This window comes from Budorcas taxicolor, chromosome 11, assembly GCF_023091745.1.
Source record: "Budorcas taxicolor isolate Tak-1 chromosome 11, Takin1.1, whole genome shotgun sequence".
In the NCBI taxonomy this organism is placed as follows: Eukaryota; Metazoa; Chordata; class Mammalia; order Artiodactyla; family Bovidae; genus Budorcas; species Budorcas taxicolor.
In genome coordinates, this window is record NC_068920.1 from 13,217,242 (window position 1) to 13,242,302 (window position 25,061).

Consider the following 25,061-nt stretch of genomic DNA (forward strand, 5'->3'; position numbering starts at 1 on the left):
TTGTAATCTCTCTAATCCTTAATACTTTCATGTGCACACAGGGATATAAATGTCCACTTGGCAGGATTAATGACATTACATACATGAAGCTACTGTCTAAAGAGTCTGGCGTTCAGAAGAGGCTCCTCAATGTTTTTCCCACTTCTCTTTTCTGGCCAAAAACACTGCCCTCATCTTTTACATCCTGCCTCTTCCATGAAGGCTCCTTGGAAGGTGGAACGAACTATGTCAGCCCACCGTGGTCTCTGCCTCATGCACAACCCAAGAGGTCTAAAATTTAGTTCTGAATTGTTTTCCAACCACTCTGAGTAAGGTAGCTTTTGTTTTTCCACCGGAAGTTTGTATAAGCAGCAGCACTGTTACACTTCACTTCCATCTTCTGTTCTTCGCAAAGTAAGCTGTAAGAACTAAATAAACGTGGACTGGGTGAGTGATGCAGCTCCCAGATCCAGTCCAAAATAGATTTTTGCTTTAGAAACATTTCATTCTATATTTTGAAGTAATTATTAAAAAGGTATTACGGTAAATGCAAATTCATAACCGCTCCTTTACCCAGCATGGTAACAGTGAACTGAACACAAGGCGCAAGCTGGAATTTCCCCGTGATCTGCCTTACGGAACTGCTGCATTACCAAGGAGATCACGGTGATACTAGAAAACATTAGTGGCATCCATCCCTAAATGTGGACGGCAGCCGTTAGGATTTAAGTGTTTCAATGTGTTGATTACTCACAGCTGGTTGTTAGAAAGACGATGAAGGTAACTGGGATTTGTACAACGGCCTAATGGGTGTGCTGAGCCAGTCCTGGCAGTGAGCCAAGGTGAGAGAACAGGAGCACCTCCACTGACACAGACTAGAGCCAAGCGCCAGGGCAACTGACTCAAGACTCCAGACACAGTCTGTTCTCCATGAGCTCCGGAACCGCGCCGAAGACCACTAGGCCCGGTCCAGCAGACGCCACGGGAGGGACAGGGCGCCAAGGCCTTGCCTGGCCCTCTTCCACCCGCCCGATCGACCTCACCAGGACCCAGAACCGCACGGCCTGCCGCCCACCGGCCACCCCGTCCGGGCACGAGGCCTCGTCACTTAGCTTCATCACACTCCTCGCTAGGCATTCTGAGTGTCACCTGCTACCTCTTTAATGAAACCAACTGACCCATTTCCACCTGGAGTTTCTCAATTTCAGTCTCTAGACTTGAACAGAGCTTTCAGGAGTCCAAAGGAGACAGGTCCACAGCGTGGACACATGGACCACTGGGAGCCAGGTGGAGGCTGCCAACAACACCGTCCAGCCAAGTGAGGTCAGGCAAAGTGGAAGGATGTTTTAAAGGAAGAAAGTCTCAGGTGAGCTATTTCCACTATTTCCAAAGAATCAACCAATTTCTGATATGGTCAGGAAAAAAAAAAAATTTAAATGCTGGTTTTACACTGTGTTTTTAAAAGTTACATATTTCCTTAGAGAAAAAAGTCGAATACTTCTGACTCAATGTATCTGAATGAAAGGGGACTTCCCTGGTTGCTTAGTGGTAAAGAAACTGCCTGCAAGTGCAGGAGGTGCGGGTTCAACCCCTGGGTCGGCAAGATCCCCTGAAGGAAATGCAGCCTGCTCCAGCCTTCTTGCTGCGAAATCCCATCAGAGGAGCCTGGCGGGCTGCAGTCCACGCGGTCGCAAAGAGTCGGACATGACCGAGGGACTGAACAACAACAATAATTTGAATGAAAAGACACTCAATAAATCCCTAATATTCCAGGCAGGGAGAATACTTAATGAAACCCAACCAGCCAGACTGAATATAGCCTACCTTTCTGTGACAAACTTCTGAAGACAGCCTCTACAACCTCCCTGAGTCATCAGCGGCTCAAGTTTCTCTTCGTTCTGCTGCCGCTCTGGGGATACTTGCACACAGTATATTACACTTTTATTTAGTAACGAGGTGTGTCAATACAAACATTCAGATGCAATTCAAGGCAGTTAACCCCCTGAAGTGTCCAAATACCTTTCAACTGGCATCATCCAGGATCACCATCCAAATGACTGTGCCCAGTTTTGTCTCAGGACATGAAGAAGAAAACCTGTGTGTGTATCCCTGATGTAATGTGTTGCAAAGGTTTCTTTCAGATGAGAATTCCAGAAGGCATGGTCTGAATATTCATCTCAATTGCTAACTTTTGCCATGAATATCATTAGGCTACATTGGCGATGCCCTCATGGTTAAGGATTACAGAGAAAACAGCTCTTGTTATGAGTATTTATCAATCAAACTGTGGTGTTGGAGAAGACTCTTGAGAGTCCCTTGGACTGCAACGAGATCAAACAAGTCAATCCTAAAGGAAATCAACCTTGACTACTCATTGGAAGGACTGATGCTGAAGCTGAAGCTCCAGTATTTTGGCCATCTGATGTGAAGAGCTGACTCACTGGTAAAGACTCTGATGCTGGGAAAGATTAAAGGAGAAAGCGGCTGCAGAGGATGAGAGGGTTAGATAGCATCCCTGACTCAATGGACATCAATTTGAGACAACTCCAGGAGACAGCAGAGGACAGAGGAGCCTGGCACACTGTAGTCCCTGGGGTTGTAAAGAATCAGACACAACTTAGCAACCAAACAATAACCACCACCAATCTCTATTCAAGAAAAAGGAACCAAAGGGTTGAGAAAGCTCTCACAATACCATAAATTGTATTATACTGATTCTTTCTAGAGAATATACATTTCTTATCTAGAAAGTCTGAAACAACTGTCTCAAATTCTCTTTAGGAGCAAAAGGAAACAATGTCATTAAACAAGTGTAGTTCCAGGAACTGCAGGTCCTCTCTGGGATGGTTCCCGTAAATGGACAACAAATAGTCCAAGGCCATCCCCACACAAGTACAGGGTTCCTGGAGCAAAGATAAGCAGCTCACTGGGCCAGAGCCCCTCTCAGTAACGCCAAGAGGGTAGTAATTCATTTCTGCTGGTCACTGGGCTCCCGTCAAGGAAACTGAATTGTCACACCTTCATTCACAACACCGTCTCATGGAATTATTTTTTCCGGATTCCTTGGGAAGTTAAAGTATTTGAGAAGAATATCAGGAACTGTTGTTTCAGCCTGTTTTGTGAGTAGATAATTGCCTTCCAACTCCATTACTGCAGGAAATGATGTGTGTGGCATTGTTCCTAGTTTGGGGGAGCGCTGTGCTTTAGCCAGACCGATACATGCTTATTAAACAAAGCAAGAGCGTGCAGCCCGTCACTTCGATGAACTCAGACTTTTTGAATCTGGTCTCTAGATAAGAGGCTGGCCCCAGACAACCTACCCACATACCAGTAACATTCTTTTGAAAGGGTGTAAGCAAAACTTGTTTTGAGAAATGAAGAAATTTCACCAATATTACTAAATGTGGTAACGAGTAACTCCAGTACATTAAGTGCTATCAAAATGGGTTCGGCAGAGACCTATTTGCAAGGCTAGAGTTTTCCCCTCATCTGAGTCTGAATCAAGACCAGCCTGGGAACTAGAAGTCAAACACGTTTCATCCTGAGAAGTCCCTTTGAGTCCATGGAATATATTAGCTGGTCTTCCTGAAATGTGACATCATTTGTGGTACCAGCTGTTACGGGTGTGCCATGTAAGGATTTACAAAACTAGTATTCCTTTGGCTTTAATACGTATTTTGGGATCACACAAAGTAGCCTAATCGAGCTAAATACTCCAAGGGGAACTGCTATGGACTTCACTTGAGGAAGCTTAAATCACTTATGATCTTGACCGATCAACCTTTTTACCGGTGGATTATAAAGAGTAATCTCCTAGTGGACATCTAGAACCGATGGTGATGATGACAATAAAACTTATAAAAGCAAATATTAAACACAGCACTTACACATCAGGCTCTGTTTAAAATATGTGACGAAAGTTAACCAATGAATCCCTGGAACAAAGCGGGTAGGTTTTGGTACTTTTACTACTGATATTTTAACAGGTGAGGATACTGAGACAGGGAGATTAGGTAACTTGCCCATGGTCACCTAGTTACTACCCAGCAGAGGCAGAATCTGAGCTGATGGTGAATACTCGGACCCCTCAACTATCCCAGCGCTCGTGATTCTCAGATTCTTCTGATTCAGCTATGATACAAGGATCGTACCTCCGAGATGATTGTTTGGATGGTTTGTTAATGATATGACAAGTACTGAACATTTTAGAAGTATAAATATTTTTTAATAGAAACATCACAGTTCTATTATAATTCAATTTTAGTTTTCAATAGTTGCTACAGAAAGATTTTAGCTTTCCTTGGAACAGTATGCCACAGTGCCATATAAGGCACATCAATGAAGAGGAACCCATCTCTATGGAACGTCTATGCTTGGCACCGTCATTCAAAAGTTTAAGGATCTTTAAATGATTTTTAAAAATCCATTACCAAGTGTAGAATTAAGCTCTTAAGAAATACCTCAGCTGCTTCATGTTACACGTTTAAAAAACCAGATGTAAACAAATCCAGGTGAAAGGGTGCTAGACTGCAGCATACCCACCCACCCACTGGTCCATTCACTGGTTCAATGAAGAAGTCCCACATGCCTGGATTACATGTGGGAACACAGAATGGATAAGCAACCAAGCCTCCTGCCCTCGGGACTCGTGTTCTAGTCAGGCAAACACTAGGTACCAACGGGAAGGTGCTATTTTCCACTGAGCGGTCAGGGAAGACCTCTCAGGGGAGGGGGAGGCGTATGAACAGAGAGCTGAGCAGAACGGTGAGGGAGCTGGTTGGATCTGTGGACACAGCATGTCAGGCAGGGCGCCCAGGTGGAGACGAGCCCAGATGTGTCTGAAGGACAGAGAGAACCGCGGTGTGGCCGGAGGGGACTCGGTGAGGCGCGCGGGGAGGGAGACGAGCCGTGACATCGACGGGACCCCGGCAGCCATGCGTCGGGGCTCTGGGTTTCACTGCGAGCGAGCGAGAGGGTGTCAGTAGAGGGTTTAAGGAGGTGGGGGGCAGATCCGGTTCGCGCCTTCTGAAAAATCCATGGCTGCAGCGAGAAAAACGGACTGGGTGGGGCTGGGGCAGGGCGGGGGGCTGCCGAGAGCAGGAGCCGCGCAGCGAGGCAGAGCCGACCGGCGAGCTGCTGGGTCGGCGTGGGGTCTGGGGAAGAACCCAAGTCCAGACTTTGCTTCACGCAACTGGATGAATAGTTGACGCTGCACACAGCGATGCGAAGTCTGGGGGAGCAGGCGGGAGAGGAACAGGGGTCAGGAGGTTCAGGCACTGGAGCCTGACAGACATCCTGGATTCCTAACTGGAGATGCTGACCAGGCAGTGAATCTGTGAGGGCGAAGTCAGGGCCGCAGGTACGAGCTGGGGCGTTGATAGAATCAAGGGCCCGGCTTCGGGGCACAGAGCAGGATGGAAACCTGACAGAGGCACGGCAACGGTCTGAGAGCAGAGGGGTCCACACAGCGGGGGGAGGCAGGGCGGCACTGCGTCCACCAGGATGCCCAGGGGAGAGGGACCCCCAAGGAGGAGGGAGGGGTCACCTGCTGACCGAAGGAGGGGGACAGAGGACGGAGCAGGGATCTGGCCCGATGGCGGCTGCTCGGGGTGCTGACAGAGGGGGTCAGTGGAAGGGGGGACTGGGAGGGGTGCAGGGCCTGGGAGGGGTGCGGGGCTGGGCTCAGGAGGAAGGCAGGGAAGGGAAGTGCAGACAGCACCGAACATCCAGAGTCCTTCTGGGCATTTCATTATGAGCATGAGCAGGTGGACGGAGCAGCAGCTAAAGGAAGGGCCAGTGTGGGGCCTGGGGGTGGCTTTTCCAGCTTAGGGGTCAGTTCCAGTACATTTGTAATATGTTAAATTAATGATTCTGCATAAGCTTTAAGTTTGCATCTTTTCATCTTCTGAAAAATTAAAGAAAATTAATTTGATTCTAACTAATGTTTGAAACATGCATTTTTTCCTTCTGTACACATTTAATCAAAGTCTTAAAGATTCATTGGGCACCTAGGTTTGGCTCAGCCAGTCCACTGGCTGCTTCAACTATGAATATTGCCTCTTACTTTTGGACTTGCTGTAACCTTGAATTTTCTTTTCCCAAACACTTAAAGAGGAACTTGCCTTTTTCTTTACTAAAACTGAAACCAGATGCTCCCAGGCAGGCACAGGTACAGTGCCCGCCTTCCCCTCGGGGAGCTCTCTCCCTGCGGTCCCCACCAGATATCTGAGGTTGAGGGCCAGGTCCTTCCTTAATTCCCGCCACTCAGCTGACATCATCTTGCAACATTCTAAAGATTGGGGGTCACAAAACAGAAATAGTCACAAAAGTAAAATATAACCAGGTCAGCTGATTTATAAAGCGTAACTCACGCATCTTTGACCCTGGGCCTCCTATGAAGATGACACCCTGACCACCTCCATGGCACAAGGTCATCTGCAGCCTGCAGCCACTAAGAATGCTACCAAGTGCGCTGAGACTTCTGAAATTCCAGATGGGGGGGGGGGGGAGCACCAGGGGCGAGAGAGGTTCTCACACCCACCTGGTCCCAAGAATCACCATGCCTTCCACACTCAAGTGTGGTCTCACTCTGTGCTCCTCATCAGCCACCCCCATGAGATGGTAAGACCATGAACCCAAGATTAACACAAGAGATCCAGGCAAACGCATGTGTCTGGTGCAGAAAAGAGGAAGGCGCCTTGCTCTCCTCCTTGGATCGGAGACACCACGGGGGGCCCGGGATCTCCACCCGGAGATTCACTCACATCTGTGAAGGGGAGATCCGCTGGGGCAAGAGAGAAGGGAAGAACCGAAAACAGACCCTGCGGGCTGCTCGCCCCAGCCCTCCGTCACTCCTCCAGCCCCAGTGCGAGGTGGTGGGCAGCCAACCTCACGGCCAACTTGGCGGCTCACAGCATGTCCCACCTTAGAGAACCAGGGCACTAACGCCATGGGAGCTTTCGGAATCTGCAGATGGAGACCCCTTTCTCCAGCAGTGGGTTTAAAGAATTACCACCATCCGGTGAGAACGTTAGACATGTGTCCGTGGGCGGTGGTGAGAAGGAATTCTCTCATCTTACTTCTTATCCACAACAAAGCACTGGAAAAAAACTTCAAAATCTCTTCAGCACCAGACCAGAAACTGTGAGCCTTCACTGGGGAATGGGATGGAGAACTCTGTTTTGAAGCAGTAAGTGTAACAGCAAGGAGAGGAGACAGGAGAGAGGCCACAGGGGGAACCAGGAAGGGTGGGGCCTCAGCCGCAGAAGCCTCCCTTCAGCAACGAAGGGGTTCTGCCTCCCCCATTTGGCCACCTCCGAAGGGGTTCTGCCTCCTCCCCTGGCCACGATGCTTCCAGAGCTACATTCCAGCTCCCACGAGGTGAGACTCAGATATATTTCTCAAAAAAAAAAAAAAATCATTCAGTACAGTGGCTGATTACTAGCTTATGGTGAAGGTGAAGTTGCTCAGTCGTGCCCAACTCTTTGCGACCCTGTGGACGGTAACCTACTAGGCTTCTCCATCCATGGGATTTTCCAGGCAAGAATACTGGAGTGGATTGCCATTTCCTTCTCCAGGAGATCTTCCCAACCCAGGGATCAAACCCAGGTCTCTCGCATTGGAGGCAGACGCTTTAACCTCTGATCCACCAGGGAAGCCGACATACTTACAACACGACGTATTACTGGTTCTGTGGCTGGTACTGTGACATTTTGAGACTGTGACACAGTCTTTGTGGGCTAGAACAGCCTAATCACTACCTACATCGCTGCTTCTATTGAAGATTCATTCCAAGTTCCAAACAGATGACCTAAATTTTTAAAGGAAAAAGGGTCGTCAGGAGTCATTGTTCTTTTTCAGGGAGATAAAACGTCAAGTTTCCACTTTCATAGTACGCGGTTTATCTTAGAAGCTTCCCTAAGAGAAACAGCAAATATTATAAGCTACATGACAACAAAACAAACCTGATGATGTAGGCTGAAAATATTAGAACATGTTCGTCCAGTCTTTATCTTCATAGTCAACCGCTGTGAAACAAACGTGAACAGAAATAGCAAGGGCAATCCAAATCTCCCTTAATCAAACTCATCACTGAGCCTGATACTATGGAGAGAACTTTCCTTTTTTAAACACACAGCACAAGTCCTAAGCATGGGATATGAAACAGCATGAAACACGTCCTTTGTTCTTGAACAATTTAATCTTCTGGGAAAGGAAATGGGAAATCCTTAAATAGGCGTAGCTGCCTACTAAAAGCCCATAGTATTTTCTCACTGATTACACAAAAGCAAAATATTTATCTAAGGCAAAGATACCTTTTTGATATCTTAACATCTTTTTGATCTTAATAATAATGATGGTGTTCTCAAAAGCAAAAAAAAAAAATAGTAACTTTAGTCACTTGAGCTGATTATGAACACATGTTAAAAAAAGCAACAGGGCAGATAATCTAAATTTTATTGTTGAAAGAAATATAAACAGTGTATAGACATACCTATATATGGATGTTAAAAATTCCCATGATCTTAAATTCCAAACCAAGCTCTTCATCACTATCCCTGCCCTGTCTAGACTAGGAATTGCTATTTTCAGCTTCGTTCTCAAAAACCCACGTGCTGGGTAGCAATTTCCCCTATCAGTCACACAACTGACTCTACAGAGCAACCTTCCTGTCACGTGGTAGTCTAATTAAACTACAGGGTGAACACAAATTAATAAAGTCGCAAATGTGAAAACTAAGTGACATTAAGTCTGTAAATTTAGCGATGGAAGCAGAACTAAAATTTAGGTCTTTTGACTCTCAAAGCCAGTGAACTTTCCAATTTCCAGTTTTATCTGATGTTTTCAACATCAAAGATGTCTGTTAATTATCACTGGAATCTGCCAGTATTTTCATCTGTATTTTTGATAAACAAGGGCAGAAACCAAGCTTTATTAGTTTTTTTTTTTAATCCCTACCATTTATCTAGGAATATAAAGTGACTGGATCACAGGTGCTTCATAAATGCTTACTGAACTAAACCAAACCAGATATTCTGCCATTTTTTCATTCTCTAAACCCTAGTAAATTCGAATTTTATCTTTAATCCTAATGATTCTCTGACAGTAACGTACACAGATAGTTCCTACTAGGAATTCCCTGATTTTAAGCATAAACTGCTCGCTTATAGGGCATGGCCTTCGCTGTGATACTGTGTAATATTATGGTCCTGGTCTTTCTATTTCATTATTACATGTGCACAACTAGATTGCAAATCCCATTAAGATGGAGTGCCACTATTGACTACAGCTCTCTCTGAATACAACCAGACGTAGTACAATGCTTCAGTGAGTAAATGTGTATAAATTCTACCTTGGATCCCATCAAAGTGTCAGGTGCTTACTCGTGTCTGACTCTTTTTGACCCCGTGGACTATGGCCTGGTAGGCTCCTCTATCCATGGAATTCTCCAGGCAAGAACACTGGAGTGAGCTGCCATTTCCTTCTCCAGGGGATCTTCGCAACCCAGCGATTGAACCACGGTCTCCTGCATTGCAGGCAGATTCTTTACAGTCTGAGCCCCCAGGGAAGCTCTTGGTTTCCATACTTAATGGGAAAAAGATACCCTGACAACTAGCTCTTTAATTATTATTATTTTTCGCCAATTACCATATTTTTGTCTCTAGAAACTTCATATTACATAAAGATCTGCATGTATTAAATATGAAGAAAATAAGAAAAAAATACAGTTCTCAAAAGTACTACTAACTCTCTAGAGATACTGTACAAACTTTCCAAAATTTTGACGTCTTTGCTTACATTTATTATTTCTTACACATCTTTCTTCATAGACGGTATGCACCCATCTACACAGAACTGCTGAGAGAGGGGAAAAGAAAAAAACAAAAAACAAAAAACTGTCACCATAGTGACACCTGCTGGTTTTTAGCTGTAAATTTTGGATCCTAAGTAAAAAATAGATTCCTCAGCATCAACATTTTTCTTAGTAAAATTAAATGCTGTTTTCCATTTTAATAATTTACTAGATATATAATTAAAAACAAATTTAGTCTATACACAATCGACCACATCAGGTTTCTGTTTGTGTGTGAGACCACAATGTCACTGTAATTTTATGAACTACTTTTCTAAAAAAGATACATCTCCCAAAGAGGTGCTTAGGCACTTCAGAGTACTGAAATTAAAAAAAAAAAAAAAAAATTTAACTTGTGGTTTTCTATTAAAATCTCTACAAATTCTATTTTAAGGGACTGCATTATAGTAAGCCTTAGAAACATTTATAAAATTATTTCTCTGCAGAATTACAATTTTAGCAATCCTCTCATTAAAGAATCTATGAAAAAGAAAAATTTTTAATCTAGCTATCACTGAGATATAACACTGTATTAGTTTAAGGCATACAATATGATGATTTGACGTGTGTCTATCAGGAAATGATGACAATGTTTAGTTAACATCATATCACAGTTACTATTTTTTTCCTTGTGATGAGAACCACTCAGCACTTTTCAAATACACAATGCAGTATTGCTAGTCACCACGCTCTACACTACACCCAAAACTTGTAACTCGGTATTTTGTGACCTTTGATCCACCTTATCCATCCCTATACTCCTGCTGCTGGCAATCATCAACCTGTTCTTTTCTATGAAGTTTTTGTTTCAGGTTCTAAATATAAGTGAGATCATTTAGTAAGTGTCTTTCTCTGACTTATTTCACTTAGCATAATACCCTCAAGGTCCATCCATATTGTCATAAATGGCAAGACTTCTCATGGCTGAATAATATTCCATTGTGTGTGTATATACACACACACCAGTTTCTTTACTCATTCATCCACTGATGGGACGCTTAGGTTGTCGTTCTCAGTGTACAAATCCTTCATCTCTTTATACTTATTCCTAGGTATTTTACTCTTTCTGATGCAACCGTAAATGAGATTTTCTTAAATATTTTTAGATTATTTTATTTTTGGCTGTGCTGGGTCTTCATTGCTGTGGGCGGGCCTTCTTCAGTTGCAGAGCGCAGGGGATGTCTCACTGTGGTGGTTTCTCTAGCAGACTCTAGGTGTGTGGGCTTCAGCAGCTGTGGCGCACAGGCTTAGCTGCTCCACCCAATGTAGGATCTTCTAGACCAGGAATTGAACCTGTGCATGTCCCCTGCACTGGCAGACAGAATCTTTACCACTGAGCCACCAGGGCAACCCCCTTAATTTTTGATAGTTCATTGTTAGTGAACAGAAACAGCAGATTTTTCGTATACTGATTTTATATCCTGCACGTTTACTCAATTTATTACTTCTAAAAATTATTTCTCATGGAGTCTGAGAGGTAATATCACAGAAAAAGTAAAACTCTATTTGCAGATGACACTGACTTCTATTATAGTTGAATTTTTCACTCATAAATCGTGTCAACACTTCTATGGATTGACTTTTCCATGCCCGCCTGATTTCAACTAGAACTGATTTGTTTGGGGAGAAAACAATTACTCCAAAGGAACAAATGAAGCCACATATTCTCCATTCACTTGAAATTTTTAAACTCGTAGTACTTCCTGTGTTGGCTGCAAAGTGGATCTGCTGGCCCCAGACACATCGCAAGGGGCTGGACCACACACTCGGCCCTTTTGCTTTAAATGTTAGACCTCTTTCATCTGGTGATGGGCCATGTACTGGTCTCTTTCAAGTGGCATTCCTATTATATTCCAGCCTAGGGTGCAATCTGACCATCCAGCAAATAGTGACATAGTTCTTTCTTAAAATAATTCAGCATATTTTAGAAGACTCAAATTCACATTCAGGAATTCCCTGCTTTCTGGAAGCTCACTTCATGCTGTTTGTCATGGTGCGTACGTGGGTTGGAAAAGAATTTCCAGATATGAGACAGAATGTGAGAAGAGAGTTTATTAGAGTGGGAGACACTGTCAGAACAGCAGGCGGGCTCATGGGAGAGCCAATCCCTTTCAAGGGCTAGTAGCCAATGTTTATAGCCTCGAGACAGAGAAAATTCCTTCTGGAAGGGTGGCATTAGGTGATGGGTTAGGATGCTATGGGGTGGGTAACAGGGTGGTACTTCACCTAATATGGGGTCAGGAAACTGGCGGGTTTAGATCTAGAGGCTCAAGGCAACAGTTGCTATGGCGATGGGTCAGTTCCAGAGATGTTTGTCCCATGACCTTGGTATAGGATGCCACGTTCTTCACTTTCACAAAAGACATATATTAGTACTTGTTTTTGCTAACCACAAGAAATCCAAAGAGGGTTTTCATTTTTATGAAAAAAGGTAGAAAACACATAGCTTTCAGCGTTGATCTTACAAATGGTTATAGAGGCAGCGTGTACCGAGTAGCTCCTTCACTCAGCATCTCAGCATTAAGCTGCCACAGCTTTCAACTCTGCCTGGGAGCACTTGGGTTTTATCTCGATTTATCTGTATTCTGTGCGTCCATTAGCAAGATGTGCTCTAACGTCACTGCTTCTTCACTCTAAGCCATCTGGCTTACAAAAGGCTGCACAGTAGGGAAGAGCCGTACTGACGTCTTAGTGTTTGTAGTACTTGATGTGTTCTTTAAAAAAAATACAACTATGTAATTTAGAAGAAAAATTGGGGGACACATCTGTACCATGGATTTTCATATCACTTTAGGAATTTTTTTCATTAAAAAAATGTATTGGTATATAGTTGATTTACAATGTGTTAGTTTCTGCTATATAGCAAAAAGTGAATCAGTTAATACGCATTAAGGAGTTTTTTTCTTTGAACCATAAAAGTACTGTTTATCTGATGTGTTGCTGCCGGTTCAACATTAGGTGAGCAAAACACTAAATTCCCTATATTTCTACCATCTTACTCTTTCTCTAAAAACAAAGTGAGCACATCTGTTTAGAAGGATGAAGTAAGATTACATTATGTAAGGCACTTAAAAAGTACACTATAAGCTGTTATAGATATAATTATTGTATTTACTTATCATAAATTGATTTTGACGATTTCCACAGATAGTTTGAATCCTGACTTTAGTGTAATTATTAATTTATTGCTCTGTTGAGTGCATCGTGTTTGAAAACCTACGTTATTTTCCTCTTGTTTATGGAACACAAATATGAAAATATCAGAGAAAATACGGCTTTGCTAAGGCGGACAGGCAAGTCACAAGAAAACATGGTTTTAGCAGTTAAAAAAATAAGAACAAGAAAGAGCAGGCAGTAAGTGACATGACTAATTACCATCTGCCGGAGAAGACTCATGAGTCTCTTGGACTGCAAGGAGATCCAACCAGTCCATCCTAAAGGAGACCAGTCCATCCTAAAGGAGACCAGTCCTGGGTGTTCATTGGAAGGACTGATGCTGAGGCTGAAACTCCAATATTTTGGCGACCTGATGCGAAGAGCTGAGTCATTGGAAAGACTCTGATGCTGGGAGGGACTGGGGGGACGAGAAGGGGACGACAGAGGATGAGATGGCTGGATGGTATCACCGACTTGATGCACATGAGTTTGGGTGAACTCCGGGAGTTGGTGATGGACAGCGAGGCCTGGCGTGCTGTGATTCATGCAGTCGCGAAGAGTTGGACATGACTGAGCGACTGAACCGAACCGATTCACTGTGTGACTTTGAGTTACACTAAGTCAATAAAATATTAATCTCTGCATTTAATTGGAGTTTAAAATTAATGAAATAATTGTAAAACCTTTCTGAAGGACTAAAAAAAGCAGGCTACTAAAAATACATTCTCTATAATGATCTAGCTTCAAATAGTTTGACTGAATTAACATTTAAAATATTTTTTCTGATATTTTTCATCCCGAGATAAAGACTTACAGCTGTAAAATGACAGAAAAGAGGCCCGAGGGTATAATTTCAGAAAAGGCAGTCATTACGCCAAATTACAAAGCAATAAAACCCTCTGCCTTTTAATTTGCAATGGCAACCAAAACCCAATGTATTGAAACATACGTACTGCAGAAGACAGTTCAAGAAGTAAACAGAAGTGTTAAGACTGAAAAACCTATGTGTGGCAGAAGCAAAAAGGAGAATTCACAGTGTACACTGGAGGCCTCCGTGATGTCTCCAGATTTTCATGGAGCTTTGGGGTTAACACTACAAATCTAGTACTTCTATCTACATACTTATAACAGGGACCTGGCACATTTTCACAAACTACAATAATGTCCTAAAAAGAAAAAAAAAAAAAATCCAAAATGAAGTACTCAGGTAAGAGTCATGCAGGTTCAAAACAAGCCTACTACGCTCATATCCGCTTTTATTAGCTCACAAATAGTAAGGAGAATTCAACAGAACAGAAACAGCCGCATTAGCTCACAGACAACAAGAGACCTAATAATAATAATAAGAAAACTACCAAATAGGAAATATCAGGCACAATGACTGAAAGAAAAGATACCATCCTTTATACTAGAATCCGGACATGGTGTTTTAGGAGGGAAATTTGAACATAATAAAATCAACGTATACCTATCTAACATGCCATTTCTTTTTTTCTGGTAACTTTATTTTTTGACATCTCTAACTCTCTGCTTTGTACTGGGGTATAGCCGATTAACAAACAATGCTGTGATATTTCCCGGTGAACAGTGAAGGGATTCAGCCATACAGATACACGTATCCCTCCTCAAACTCCCCTCCCATCCAGGCTGCCACTTACCACTGGGAGGCGTTTCCTGCACTGTATCGTAGGTCCCTGTCGGTTATCCATTTTAAATACAGACGTGCCACACACTATTTCTAACTACTGAACACCTGAAATGCTAGAAAAAATTTTAAGTGTATATATATATATCTATTTTAATATATATGGCTGAGTTCATGGCAAATTAATGAAACAACTGAAGGCAGACTGGGAAAAGGTGAAATGCCCTAAGACAGTATGGCTGCAGAGCTGGTGACTGTCCCAGGTCCCACCCCTGGTGCCTAGAAGGACCCCAGTTTTAAGGACTACACCTGCACGGGGGCAGGAATCACAGCCTGGGACCGTGCTGGTCTGCTCAGGCCACCGTAACACAACTCCACAGATGGGCAGCAGACACACAAGAAAATTACTTTCACATGGTTCTGGAGGCAAGACGTCCACGATCAAGGTGCCAGGAAATACTGTCCCGTTGAGACCTCTTTTCCTAGTTCACAGACAGCTGCCCTCTCTGCTGTGACCGTTTATGACCACGTGACTGTGTGCACAGGAAGAGAGGGTCTCTTCTAAGAACGCAGGTTCCGTCAGATCAGGGCCCCACCCTTCTGACCCCACTCAACCTTAATTACCTCCATATAAGCTCCATCTCCAAATACAGATGCACTGGGGGCTGGGGCTTGAACATATGAATTCAGGGACACGGCTCAGTCCGCAGCAGGGACTGAGTCACTCCCCAAAGGGCACCTCTCAGGGAGTGAGCTAGGAAAACACTGCAAGTTTCTTGTCTGTGTTCCAAGTGGAGACATGAAAGATGAAAAAAGTCTTTAGCAACGTCTTATCACAGCCTGACACTGTTGTACGTCTGAGGAGGAAATTCACAAGGCTTGTGAGTGTTGGTGAGCACCCATACACACTGAAGGACAGCGAGGGAGCAGGGGGAAACCCAAGGGGAACTCTGACTCTGAAGTGGTCCAGGGTTAGTAGGGCCAAAAGGAACAAAATGGAGGTGCTAGAAAAAAAAAATTAAACAAACATAGCCAACTTCCCTGTTGGAACGTATCAAAAATTCCCCTAAATGGAGTTCAGAAGAATGCCAATTCACAATGAAAATTCACTGATCACATCAGAAAACAAGTCATATACTTATTTCAGACAAAACAAACTATAGATTCAGATCCACAAAAAAAAGGAGAAAAATACTGAAATTATATACAGAATGTAAACACTGAAATTATATACAGAACATTTAATATGTTAAAAGAAAAGAAAAAGAGAGAATAGAGGAACTACCCCAAATGACCTAGAAAGTTTGAGGAAGAACCAAACAACATTTCTGGAAATGAAAAAATACAATCACAATTAAAAATGATAGATAGGTTAAGTAGAAGACACAATTAGTGAACTGGACAATGGATGTAAGGAAATTATCTAGTGTTCAACACAGAGATAATGAGATAGAAAAATATGAAACAAAGATTATGAGATATAAAGAACAGAGTGAGATGGTGAAACTTAAGTCTAATTTGATTTCCTAAAGGAGAGAATTGAGAAAATGCAAGGTATATTACTCAAAGAGGTAAAAGCTGAAAATTTTTCATAATTCATGAAAGGCACCAATTCTCAGATTCAAGAAGCTCAGTGAATCTGAGTAGATTAATAAAAAGAAATCCACAGCAGACAGGTTGTAGTTTAATGACATTTGATTGCAGAATGTCAGAGATAAAGAACTTAAACATAACCTGAACGGGAAGACTCACTGCCTAACAAAGGAATACTGATCAACTGACAAGGGTCATTTCAGAAGTAACAATGGAAGCAAGACAACGGTGGAACAGTATTACTATAAAATTGTTAGGGACCAAACGACGGTTTCTAGGACCTGAGTCACGTTTACCAAAAAGAGACAGGATATGCGCTCATCCTGCCTGGCCAATCATGTAACGCCGGCTATTCCGGTAACTGAGACAAAGAACTGCCTGTATATAAGCCGCCATACTCCTTTGTTCGGGGCTCTTGTCGGATTCCCTTGTGTGGGATGAGACTTGAGCACTAGCGCGCTAGAGATAAACTCCCTTCTTGTTTTTGCATTACTGTGGTGGACTTGCTCTCTCGGTCGGTTCGGAGATACGGGCTCGGAGCATAACAAAATGAGAGAAAATAACTGCCAATCTAGACTTGTATACCCAGCTAACTTTCAAGGATAATAAAACGGTAAACTTACAGGTAAATTTAAACAAATATTGACTGTATATAATAACTATTTTGGAATTAAACTGAGATAAAACTAAAATTCCAGACACTTATAAATTAAGGGAAGGCAATCAGATTTTGTTCAAAAGTCTGATGTTCAGCATAAGAGTGAGAATATAAAACTTTAGATTCTGTTAACTAGGCAAACTAAAATTCACGGTAAGCATTAAAAAGACAAAATTTTAGTTTTACCTTTTAAACTAGCAGAGAAAAAGTAAATGGAACAACAAAGAACTCAGTGCGGAAGATGGGGGCGGGGACAGCCAAGGGCAGAGAGATAACAAATGGTAGAACAAAAACCACAACAGGATGGTATAAACAGACCCTAGAATGTCAGCAATTCCTACAGATGTAAGTCGATGAACGTCTCCAGCTAAACGACAGACAGAAAGAAAACAAAAACACCCAGTCAGCTTTTAGTGGGTACATGAAAACACATCATAAAGGTCTGACTGAAGAACTGAGAAACATATACCGTACAAACACCAGCTGGTGTGGCCTATACAAATATTCCTTTCAGAAACATAAGATTTTAAGGCAACAGAAAATGATATAAAAACATTGCTAGAAATAGAAGCTGTGACAACAAATGTAAGATTCAGTTCTAAACGTGGAAGATAATTCTAAACTTGTAATATACTGAATAACAGAGTTTCAGAATATATAGAACAAAAACCTAACGTAATTACAGAGAGAAATTAGAAAATCCATTAGAACAGAAAATTTTAACACCTCTTAGGATCTGAAAGATCAAGAAGAAGAAAATTAAAATAGAGACAATTTGGCCAATACAATTAACAGTTTGGTCTACTGAACACCCAACAACTGGAAATATGCATACTTTCAAGCACTAACACAACATTTACAAAAACTGACCTTATTTTAGGTCAGATGGCAAATCTCAACAAATTGGAACATTTCGGTCTTATATGAATCTATTTTTGGACCACAGTCCAATGAAAGCAGAAATCAATAAGAACAGAACTGAAAAGTCTACATTAGGAAATTAAAAAAAAAAAAATCCACATATGCAGTTAAAAAAAAAAGAAATCATTACGAAAAATAAAAAGTTAGAATTTTAAAACATTTGTACAGCACTTTATATTGACAAAACATTATTTCATTTGCTCATTAGAAAGTAATCCTGTGAGCCACTCAGAAGCTATATTCTCTCTGCTAGACAGCGTAACAACAGAAATGCTGTTTATTATGTAACTACTAAAGCAAAATTTTATATATAAATAAAATACATATCAAAAGTGATTTAGAGACTCAAATATAAGTGAAAGTGTTCACTACTAAAAATATTAAAAGGAAAGAGAACCAACCATCTCTTTTAGAAGGTATATTAAACAGCTAAGAAAGTTACAAAGAAGAAATTTAGCATCAAAGTTTAAAGCTCAAAAAGTTCATAAAGTCATTTTGGTTTAAGAAGGCCCTCAGATCCTCATATAATATATACAAACTCATATGGTAAAGTCTTCATTATTCACACAAGATGAATGAACAAGGTCAAAAATCTGTGCACAAGTGGAGGCATCGTTACTGCTCACACACACGGTCCTGGTTTCCTGGTTCCAGCCTCTGTTCAGTGGTGCACTGGCAATTAATAGCTCTTCTGAAACTGCCTACAGTACAAAGGGAATTTTCATTTAGGGTTCCCCTCCCTTTTCATGTGCAGGATATTTTTGGAAGTATGTTTTCTTTTTCCATCCACTGAAAAGAGAATTAAGAAAATTCCAACATGCCTTCGTGTCAGCAAGTACTCTTTTTGGTCCAGGTACCAGAGGATGATGGATGAGCTTGTCAAGCCTACAGTAGCGGACAGAGGGAGTTGGCAGAAGTTCTGTGTTATTGAAAGAAATCTCAAATACTTATTTCATCTCCTCTATTAACTTTAATCACATTTTCAACATGCAGCCAAGAATGAAGCTTTGACAGTAAGCCATAAATTTACACAGGCAGGCATTGTCACTTTTCTGCAGGAGCGAAACTAAGATAACACAAGCGAGCTGGGTATTTTCTTTCTTGTGCCTTTCTTCACTGAAGAGCAATGAAAAAACACCTGAAAGTTCTATCCATACCTCACATTCATTTGCCATAAATCTCTTGAAATTATTGCATATAATTCTGCTTGGTTCATGGTAAATAAAAAAAAAATCTATTTAGTTCCTCAATTAGACTGTTAAATGCAGACTTTTAAAGATCACAGTGATGACAGAATTGGTACATGTTTCATCATAATACACCTGCTTATGAGAACAGACGTTCAACACTAAAAAGGATTTACATTTATCATGGATCATTTGCCGTGTGGGCAAATACTTCTGGTTTACCCAGAGCCAGGATCTTTATACGGTTCCAGAGGGAGGCCTTGGCAGAATTTGCTGATTACTCATTAAATGGCTGAAACATGTAGAGACGTTATTTATCTTACAAAGCTTACCCACAGCAAAAACAGACGTAAAAATGAGGTAAAGACTATGGGCAAGATTATGGTTCTTGGAAAGGTTAAAAGTCAACCGTGTTTCTGGTAAGCTTTTCCTTGTAAGCATGTTTTAAACAAAGATGAAAACATGAAGTGTTGGAAGGCCACAATCTTAACAAGCATGTCTTGTTGTCCAGCGAAAACACAGCATTATACAACTTCTCCCAACAGGCCGCTCAGAGACCAGCGTGGCCCCATGTCACAGCAGAGACGCGGTTCTGACGCTCTTCTCTCTTCAATATGATCTCTGCTCCCGGGACAGCTGTTTCTGTCTACATTACTCACGGAATAACACTGTATACATTCCTTCAGGAGCCAAGGAGGCCACGACAGGTAGACACCATCTCTGCCTTCTAAGCCGATAAACCAGTATTAACCCTGCCGAAGGATGAATTAAATTGCTTCCCCAAGAAGCCCGTACTTACGGTTAGTTCTCTGAGATAATCAACGGAAAGCAAGACTGGCCCACATCACCCGCGAGCACGCGGCCACCGCTTTCCTCCAACTCCTTCCCCTTCGAATGATCATTTAGAGGCACTTGAAACTGGAAAGACGTGGCACTCCTCTAGGAAACAGGGAAGCCTCCAGGAGAGGGCTCCGCCTTCCGACAGAGGAGTGCCCTCGAATATATTGCTAAGCTTGAAGCGGAGGCTAAATGGTTTGGTGGGAGGTGTTTCTGGGGGTGCGGGGGATGTCAGTTTCCTCTCTTTCGTTTGTCGCTGCTGCAGTCCGCGTTCTCAGAAGGCTGAGAGCCTCGCCAGGCCCCGCTCCATCTCGGCGTACTGCGCTCGCAGCTTCTCCACGGCCTTCCTGTGCTCCTCGTCCACTTCCGCCTGCTTGCTGCGCTGCTCTGTCATGAAATCCTCCCACTGCGTCACGTGCTGTTTCTCACGAGCTATTAAAAGGTCACTATGAATCTGAGAAAGGAAAAGTTGAAAGTCACGTGACATTTTTTAGACAGTTATTTTGCCATGCAGGGAGACAAAAATAATTTTATCTCTTGACATTTGCTCACTGCAGCATGACGATCAGCTTGTAAGTCGCAACGATAAAACTCCCCTAACAGTTTTAATGTCCAACAAGAAAACAACGTATCAGATACATCTAAGGCTTCTCTTACTATGCCTAAACGTGGGCATTCACATTTCTGAAATTTCAAAAATATCTAATATTTTAAACAACAGATCCAAACACAATCCAAGTAAATTTACATACCTCTATTTCTCAAATTCCATTTAACTGCATATAATTTAAAATTAAAGAATATATGCCAAAAGAATCACTGTTGCAAGAAATTAAAATGCATGTCTTACACAAAATATCTTTTAGACACATTTAAAAGAACCACAGATTATTAATCAGTGGGCAAGAACTCAAGCAATCTCTTTTAGTTCAGTTCCAATTCTTAAACCAAATAAACACCAAAAGTATCTGGATCACGTATCTTAAGTTCATTTTGAGATGTTCCTCAACATTTCTGGATGAGGACTCTCAATGTTCTCCTTCATGGCCACTGAGCTCCTAAATCGCAGATGCAAAGGCAGGACTCGCTGACACCCAAACCTAAGCCTTTTCTATCACAAATGCAAATCAGATCATTTCAGGGAAGTTTTCACACAGATGGCTGAAAGTCTTACATACACACACATACACAAAGCTACTGCAAGAGTATTTTTCTGCCAATCTGATCTAAAGTTCCTCAGCACCAAGGCTTTCCAAGTAGAAAGAGGTCAGGAGTGAATCTGAAGTTTCAGTTAGAGTGAAACAACCCCCTCAAGTATGCCCCTTGACCCATGGGGCCTGAGCAGTGGACTGTGGTGCAGAGAAACCAGGGTTGGGGTTTGCTGATCCAATGCATTGGGGAAACAGGTTAGACAAAAGGCAAAACATGACTTTTTAACCTTTCAGCTTCAGAGGCGGTCATTCTTCAAAAGATAAATAAAACATTAAGAGTTCATTAAATTCTTCTCATGGAATTGGGGCAAAACTATTATATTCTAAGAGAAAAGCCATAGTCAGATAAGAAAAATGCAAATAAACTTTATCAAAATGATACCCTGGCATTAGCTGGAAATTAATTTCTAATAAGCACAGAGTATACTAACTAACCCTGCATGCTCAGAAGCAGGTTAAAAGTATTCTAAGCTGACAGGAGTGAAGGCCATCTCTTCCAGCTGTCAGGAAATGCGGTATGCCTAGCTACGACTTCCCCACAGGGAGCCCAACTGCTCCTCCACCTGAAGCAGCAAAGATGCCCCCAAGCACATCTCAACAGGAGCTTGGCTTCTGGCCTAACAAGCCAGTGACTCTGTTTACAATTAAAAAGGACTCTCCCAAATAAGGGACAGGGTGGGTGGGAGGCAGGCTCACGAGGGAGGGGATATATGTATACTTATGGCTGATTCATGTTGTACTACGGCAGAACCAACAGAACATTGTAAAGCAATTATCCTCCAATTAAGGTCTCCCCTGTGGCTCAAACCGTAAAAAATCTGCCTGCAATGCAGGAGACCCAGGTTTGATCTCTGGGTTCGGGAAGATGCTCTGGAGAAGGGAACTGCAACCCACTCCAGTACTCTTGGCTGGAGAATCCCATGGACAGAGGAGCCTGGTGGGCTGCAGTCCACGGGGTTGCAGAGAGTGGGACATGACTGGGTGACTCACACTACTGCTACCCTCCAATTAAAAATAAATTAAAAAAAAAAAAGGAACAATCTTTTGTAAACAGTGAGCTAACTTCAGACGACCATCTTCTGCGCGCAGTAATTCTGCTTTTAAGGTCAAATAAAGGGACTCCGTGTCAGTCTGAAACAAGGATTCCTTTAGCTGAAACACTCTTGAAGAATCATAATCTCATCTGTCCTTATGCTCAACAGATTCACACACAACCAACAGAAGAACGCAATATAGCAATCAAACTATTTACCTGTAATAAGTAGTTAAAATTACCTGTAATAGGTAATTATGGTTTGCAGTTAAAATTTCTAGCAGTTACCAAAAATGTGCATTTTAAATTATACATTCAAAAGTTGATGTTCATGGTGGTGGGAGTAATTAGTATTTTTGGCGAGCAATCTGCAAAAATCTATCAAAACACAAAGTGTAAATATTTATGGCTCAGTAATTTCTCTTGGATTAGCATTTCCCCTTCATTTTTATTAAAGAAGTATTACAGAGCGTAGAAACAAATTCAAACACAATATGAAGGGACAGCCCCCTCCTCTACCCCACATGCACATCAAATCCATTTCCTTTTTTCTAGTGCTATTACTAGTCGGATGGCTACACTTGTAGACTTTTTCCTATGTTGATACAAACATTTACTTAATAACAAAAGGGAGTCATATCACACGTGCTGGTCTGCATGTATAATTTTTCAATAATAATACAATCCATACTAATGGCGCACCCAGCAGGAATAGGGAGAGCTCTGCCTGAGCGGAGGCAACAAGAGGGCGCCCTGTCCCAGCAAAGTTTACATCAGTGACACACACAACAGAGAAACTGGATTTCCTTATCACCAGGCACTGGCAGCACTGAGTAAGGTCAGCGACACAGGACTCCTCACCCCCAAATCCTTCTTTGGTCTGAGTTCTAAACGATTGCTGAGGTTACTGCTGAAGTTCAGTAATACCCAAGTTTCAAACTAAGACAGTTTCATTGTTTATCCTTTAATAATAAACTCTGAAGTTAATTTAAGGGACTTCCAGTTTCAGAGCCAATCCTGGACAAACTGAGTCGCCTATACACATTCATTTCCAAAGTAAACTCCAAGCAGTTCAGAATCATGTCACACGCTTTCCTTAGATGCTCAGCCCCTCTAACCCCTGGGATACTCAATATTCTTGCGTTTAAAAAAAAAAAAAAATGACAGCAGAGCAATTGCAGAAATAAAGCCTGAATTAGTTCAAATCTAGAATTCTACATGACAATGTTTACCTAAGTTCACATATTTTTACTCTGTACTTAAAGTTTTTATCCTGTGGAGACTGGGACCCACTACAATGGTTTCCAAAGAAATAAAGATAGTATTGCAATTTCTAGAATTTACTGTGAAATGTGCTTTTTATGAATCTCTTCCAGACTTCTGTTTAATACTTCCCCAAACTATGTATGTGTGTATTTTATCACAATTTAAAAAACTTCAAGTTTCGGGGTGGGTGGGGTTCCCAAATGAAATCAATTGCATACTCAAAGATGTAGACATGTTTGTTTTCTCAAGATAAAAAAGAAAACCCCATTTTAAAAGAAAATAAAGGAAAAGTTTACTAAGGAGCTGTAACTCGGTACTAAAAGTAATTAGCTGTAAAGGTTTGTTTCTTTCTACAACACAGAAATAGTAATAATAACCCAGCTTCCTTATGTCCCATTGGAGATAAACGTGAAGTCAGTCCTAAAGGCAAACTGTGTCCAGGACCAGGTCTATAAAAGAAGTGATGGACACATAAACATTTTTGCACGCTTTACTCTAAGTTGGTAAGTCTCACCTGGGGGGGGGGGTGGTGACTCCGACACTCCTGTCTTCTGTCCCCCAGATTTTTGGTTATTACAGTGCAGGTTAGGGGGAAGGGGTTATACTGGCATCTGGGGGGTAGCGGCGAAGGATGTGCTAAACATCCTACATAGACTCTACAACAGAGATTTATCTGCTCCAAAATCTCAACAGTGCAGAGTGAAAAGCCTGGGTCTAAGGGAATACTCTGAATACACCAACGGCTGTCTAAAAGGTTCTTTGGAATATCTGTAAGCAATACATGCGCCTTTAATCTTACATATGCCTTACGCAGATAAATGAGAAAGTATTAACTGTCAGAATAACAAGTGCAGTTATTTTCAGTACTTAAAACACTATGTACGGTCACCCTGAGGGATCTGTGGGGTGCTGATTCCAGGACCCTCACGGATACCAAAGTCCGCAGATGCTCAAGGCCCTTAGAGAAATGGTACAGGACACGGCATGTAATCCGTTCGTAATCTTTTCACACATTTAAAGTCATCTCCAGATTATGCATAATACCTAATACAATGCAAACGCTACGCAAGTACAACGTAAGTGCTATAGAAACAGCTGCCGGCATGTGGCAAATTCAAGTTTTGCTTTTTAGAACTTTCTGGAACTTAACAAATATCCATCTAAAACATTTTGGTTGAATTCAGAACCAGTGGATACAGACAGCCTAGTGTACTAACCTACTACCTGCCATCTCCAAACTCTATCAAGAGAAATATGTAAGCCACACTACCCCACTGCCCTCATAACAAAACAAGAAGGCGAAATCTAGTAAGTACTTGTGGACAAGATGAATCAAAGGATTCACATTCACTTTATTTTTATCTCTAGTCTGATTGAACAGAACTTCAAAAGTCGATGCTTGTGCATGAACCTCAGTGTAGACTAGCTTTTGACGGCTTATTTAAGTCACTGAATTTTATCAGCCATGTGTATTTTCATTTCACTACTCTTATTGGTAGCAACTTGCATTAGCTACTAGTTTTTAAGGCATATGTCAAATAGCTGGGGAATGCGCATTGGTTGTTCGGAGTGTACTTTTAGGTATCAATTGCGGGAAATGTGACTTGGATGAATGACGTTTATCATGATTTACTTCCCACAGAATTCCACAAATTGTCTCGATATGAAAGCAGTCACGATTAAAGGCAATGGTCCATTTTATCCCATTACTACTCCCATCTT

General features: G+C 41.9%; 1 protein-coding gene across 2 annotated transcripts in view; it reads right to left on the minus strand.

Moving 5' to 3' along the window:
- BLOC1S5 (biogenesis of lysosomal organelles complex 1 subunit 5) overlaps positions 1 to 25,061 on the minus strand; it is a 62,288-nt gene that overhangs the window by 19,041 nt on the left and 18,186 nt on the right. The window contains exon 5 of one of the 2 annotated variants that reach the window (XM_052648890.1): positions 18,744 to 20,283. The exons of the other annotated variant lie outside the window; for it this stretch is intronic. Coding sequence (XP_052504850.1) covers positions 20,104 to 20,283 — 180 coding nt within the window. The 3' untranslated portion in view covers positions 18,744 to 20,103. Of the gene's footprint in view, positions 1 to 18,743; positions 20,284 to 25,061 lie in introns of those variants that run through there. 2 annotated transcript variants of the gene reach the window in all.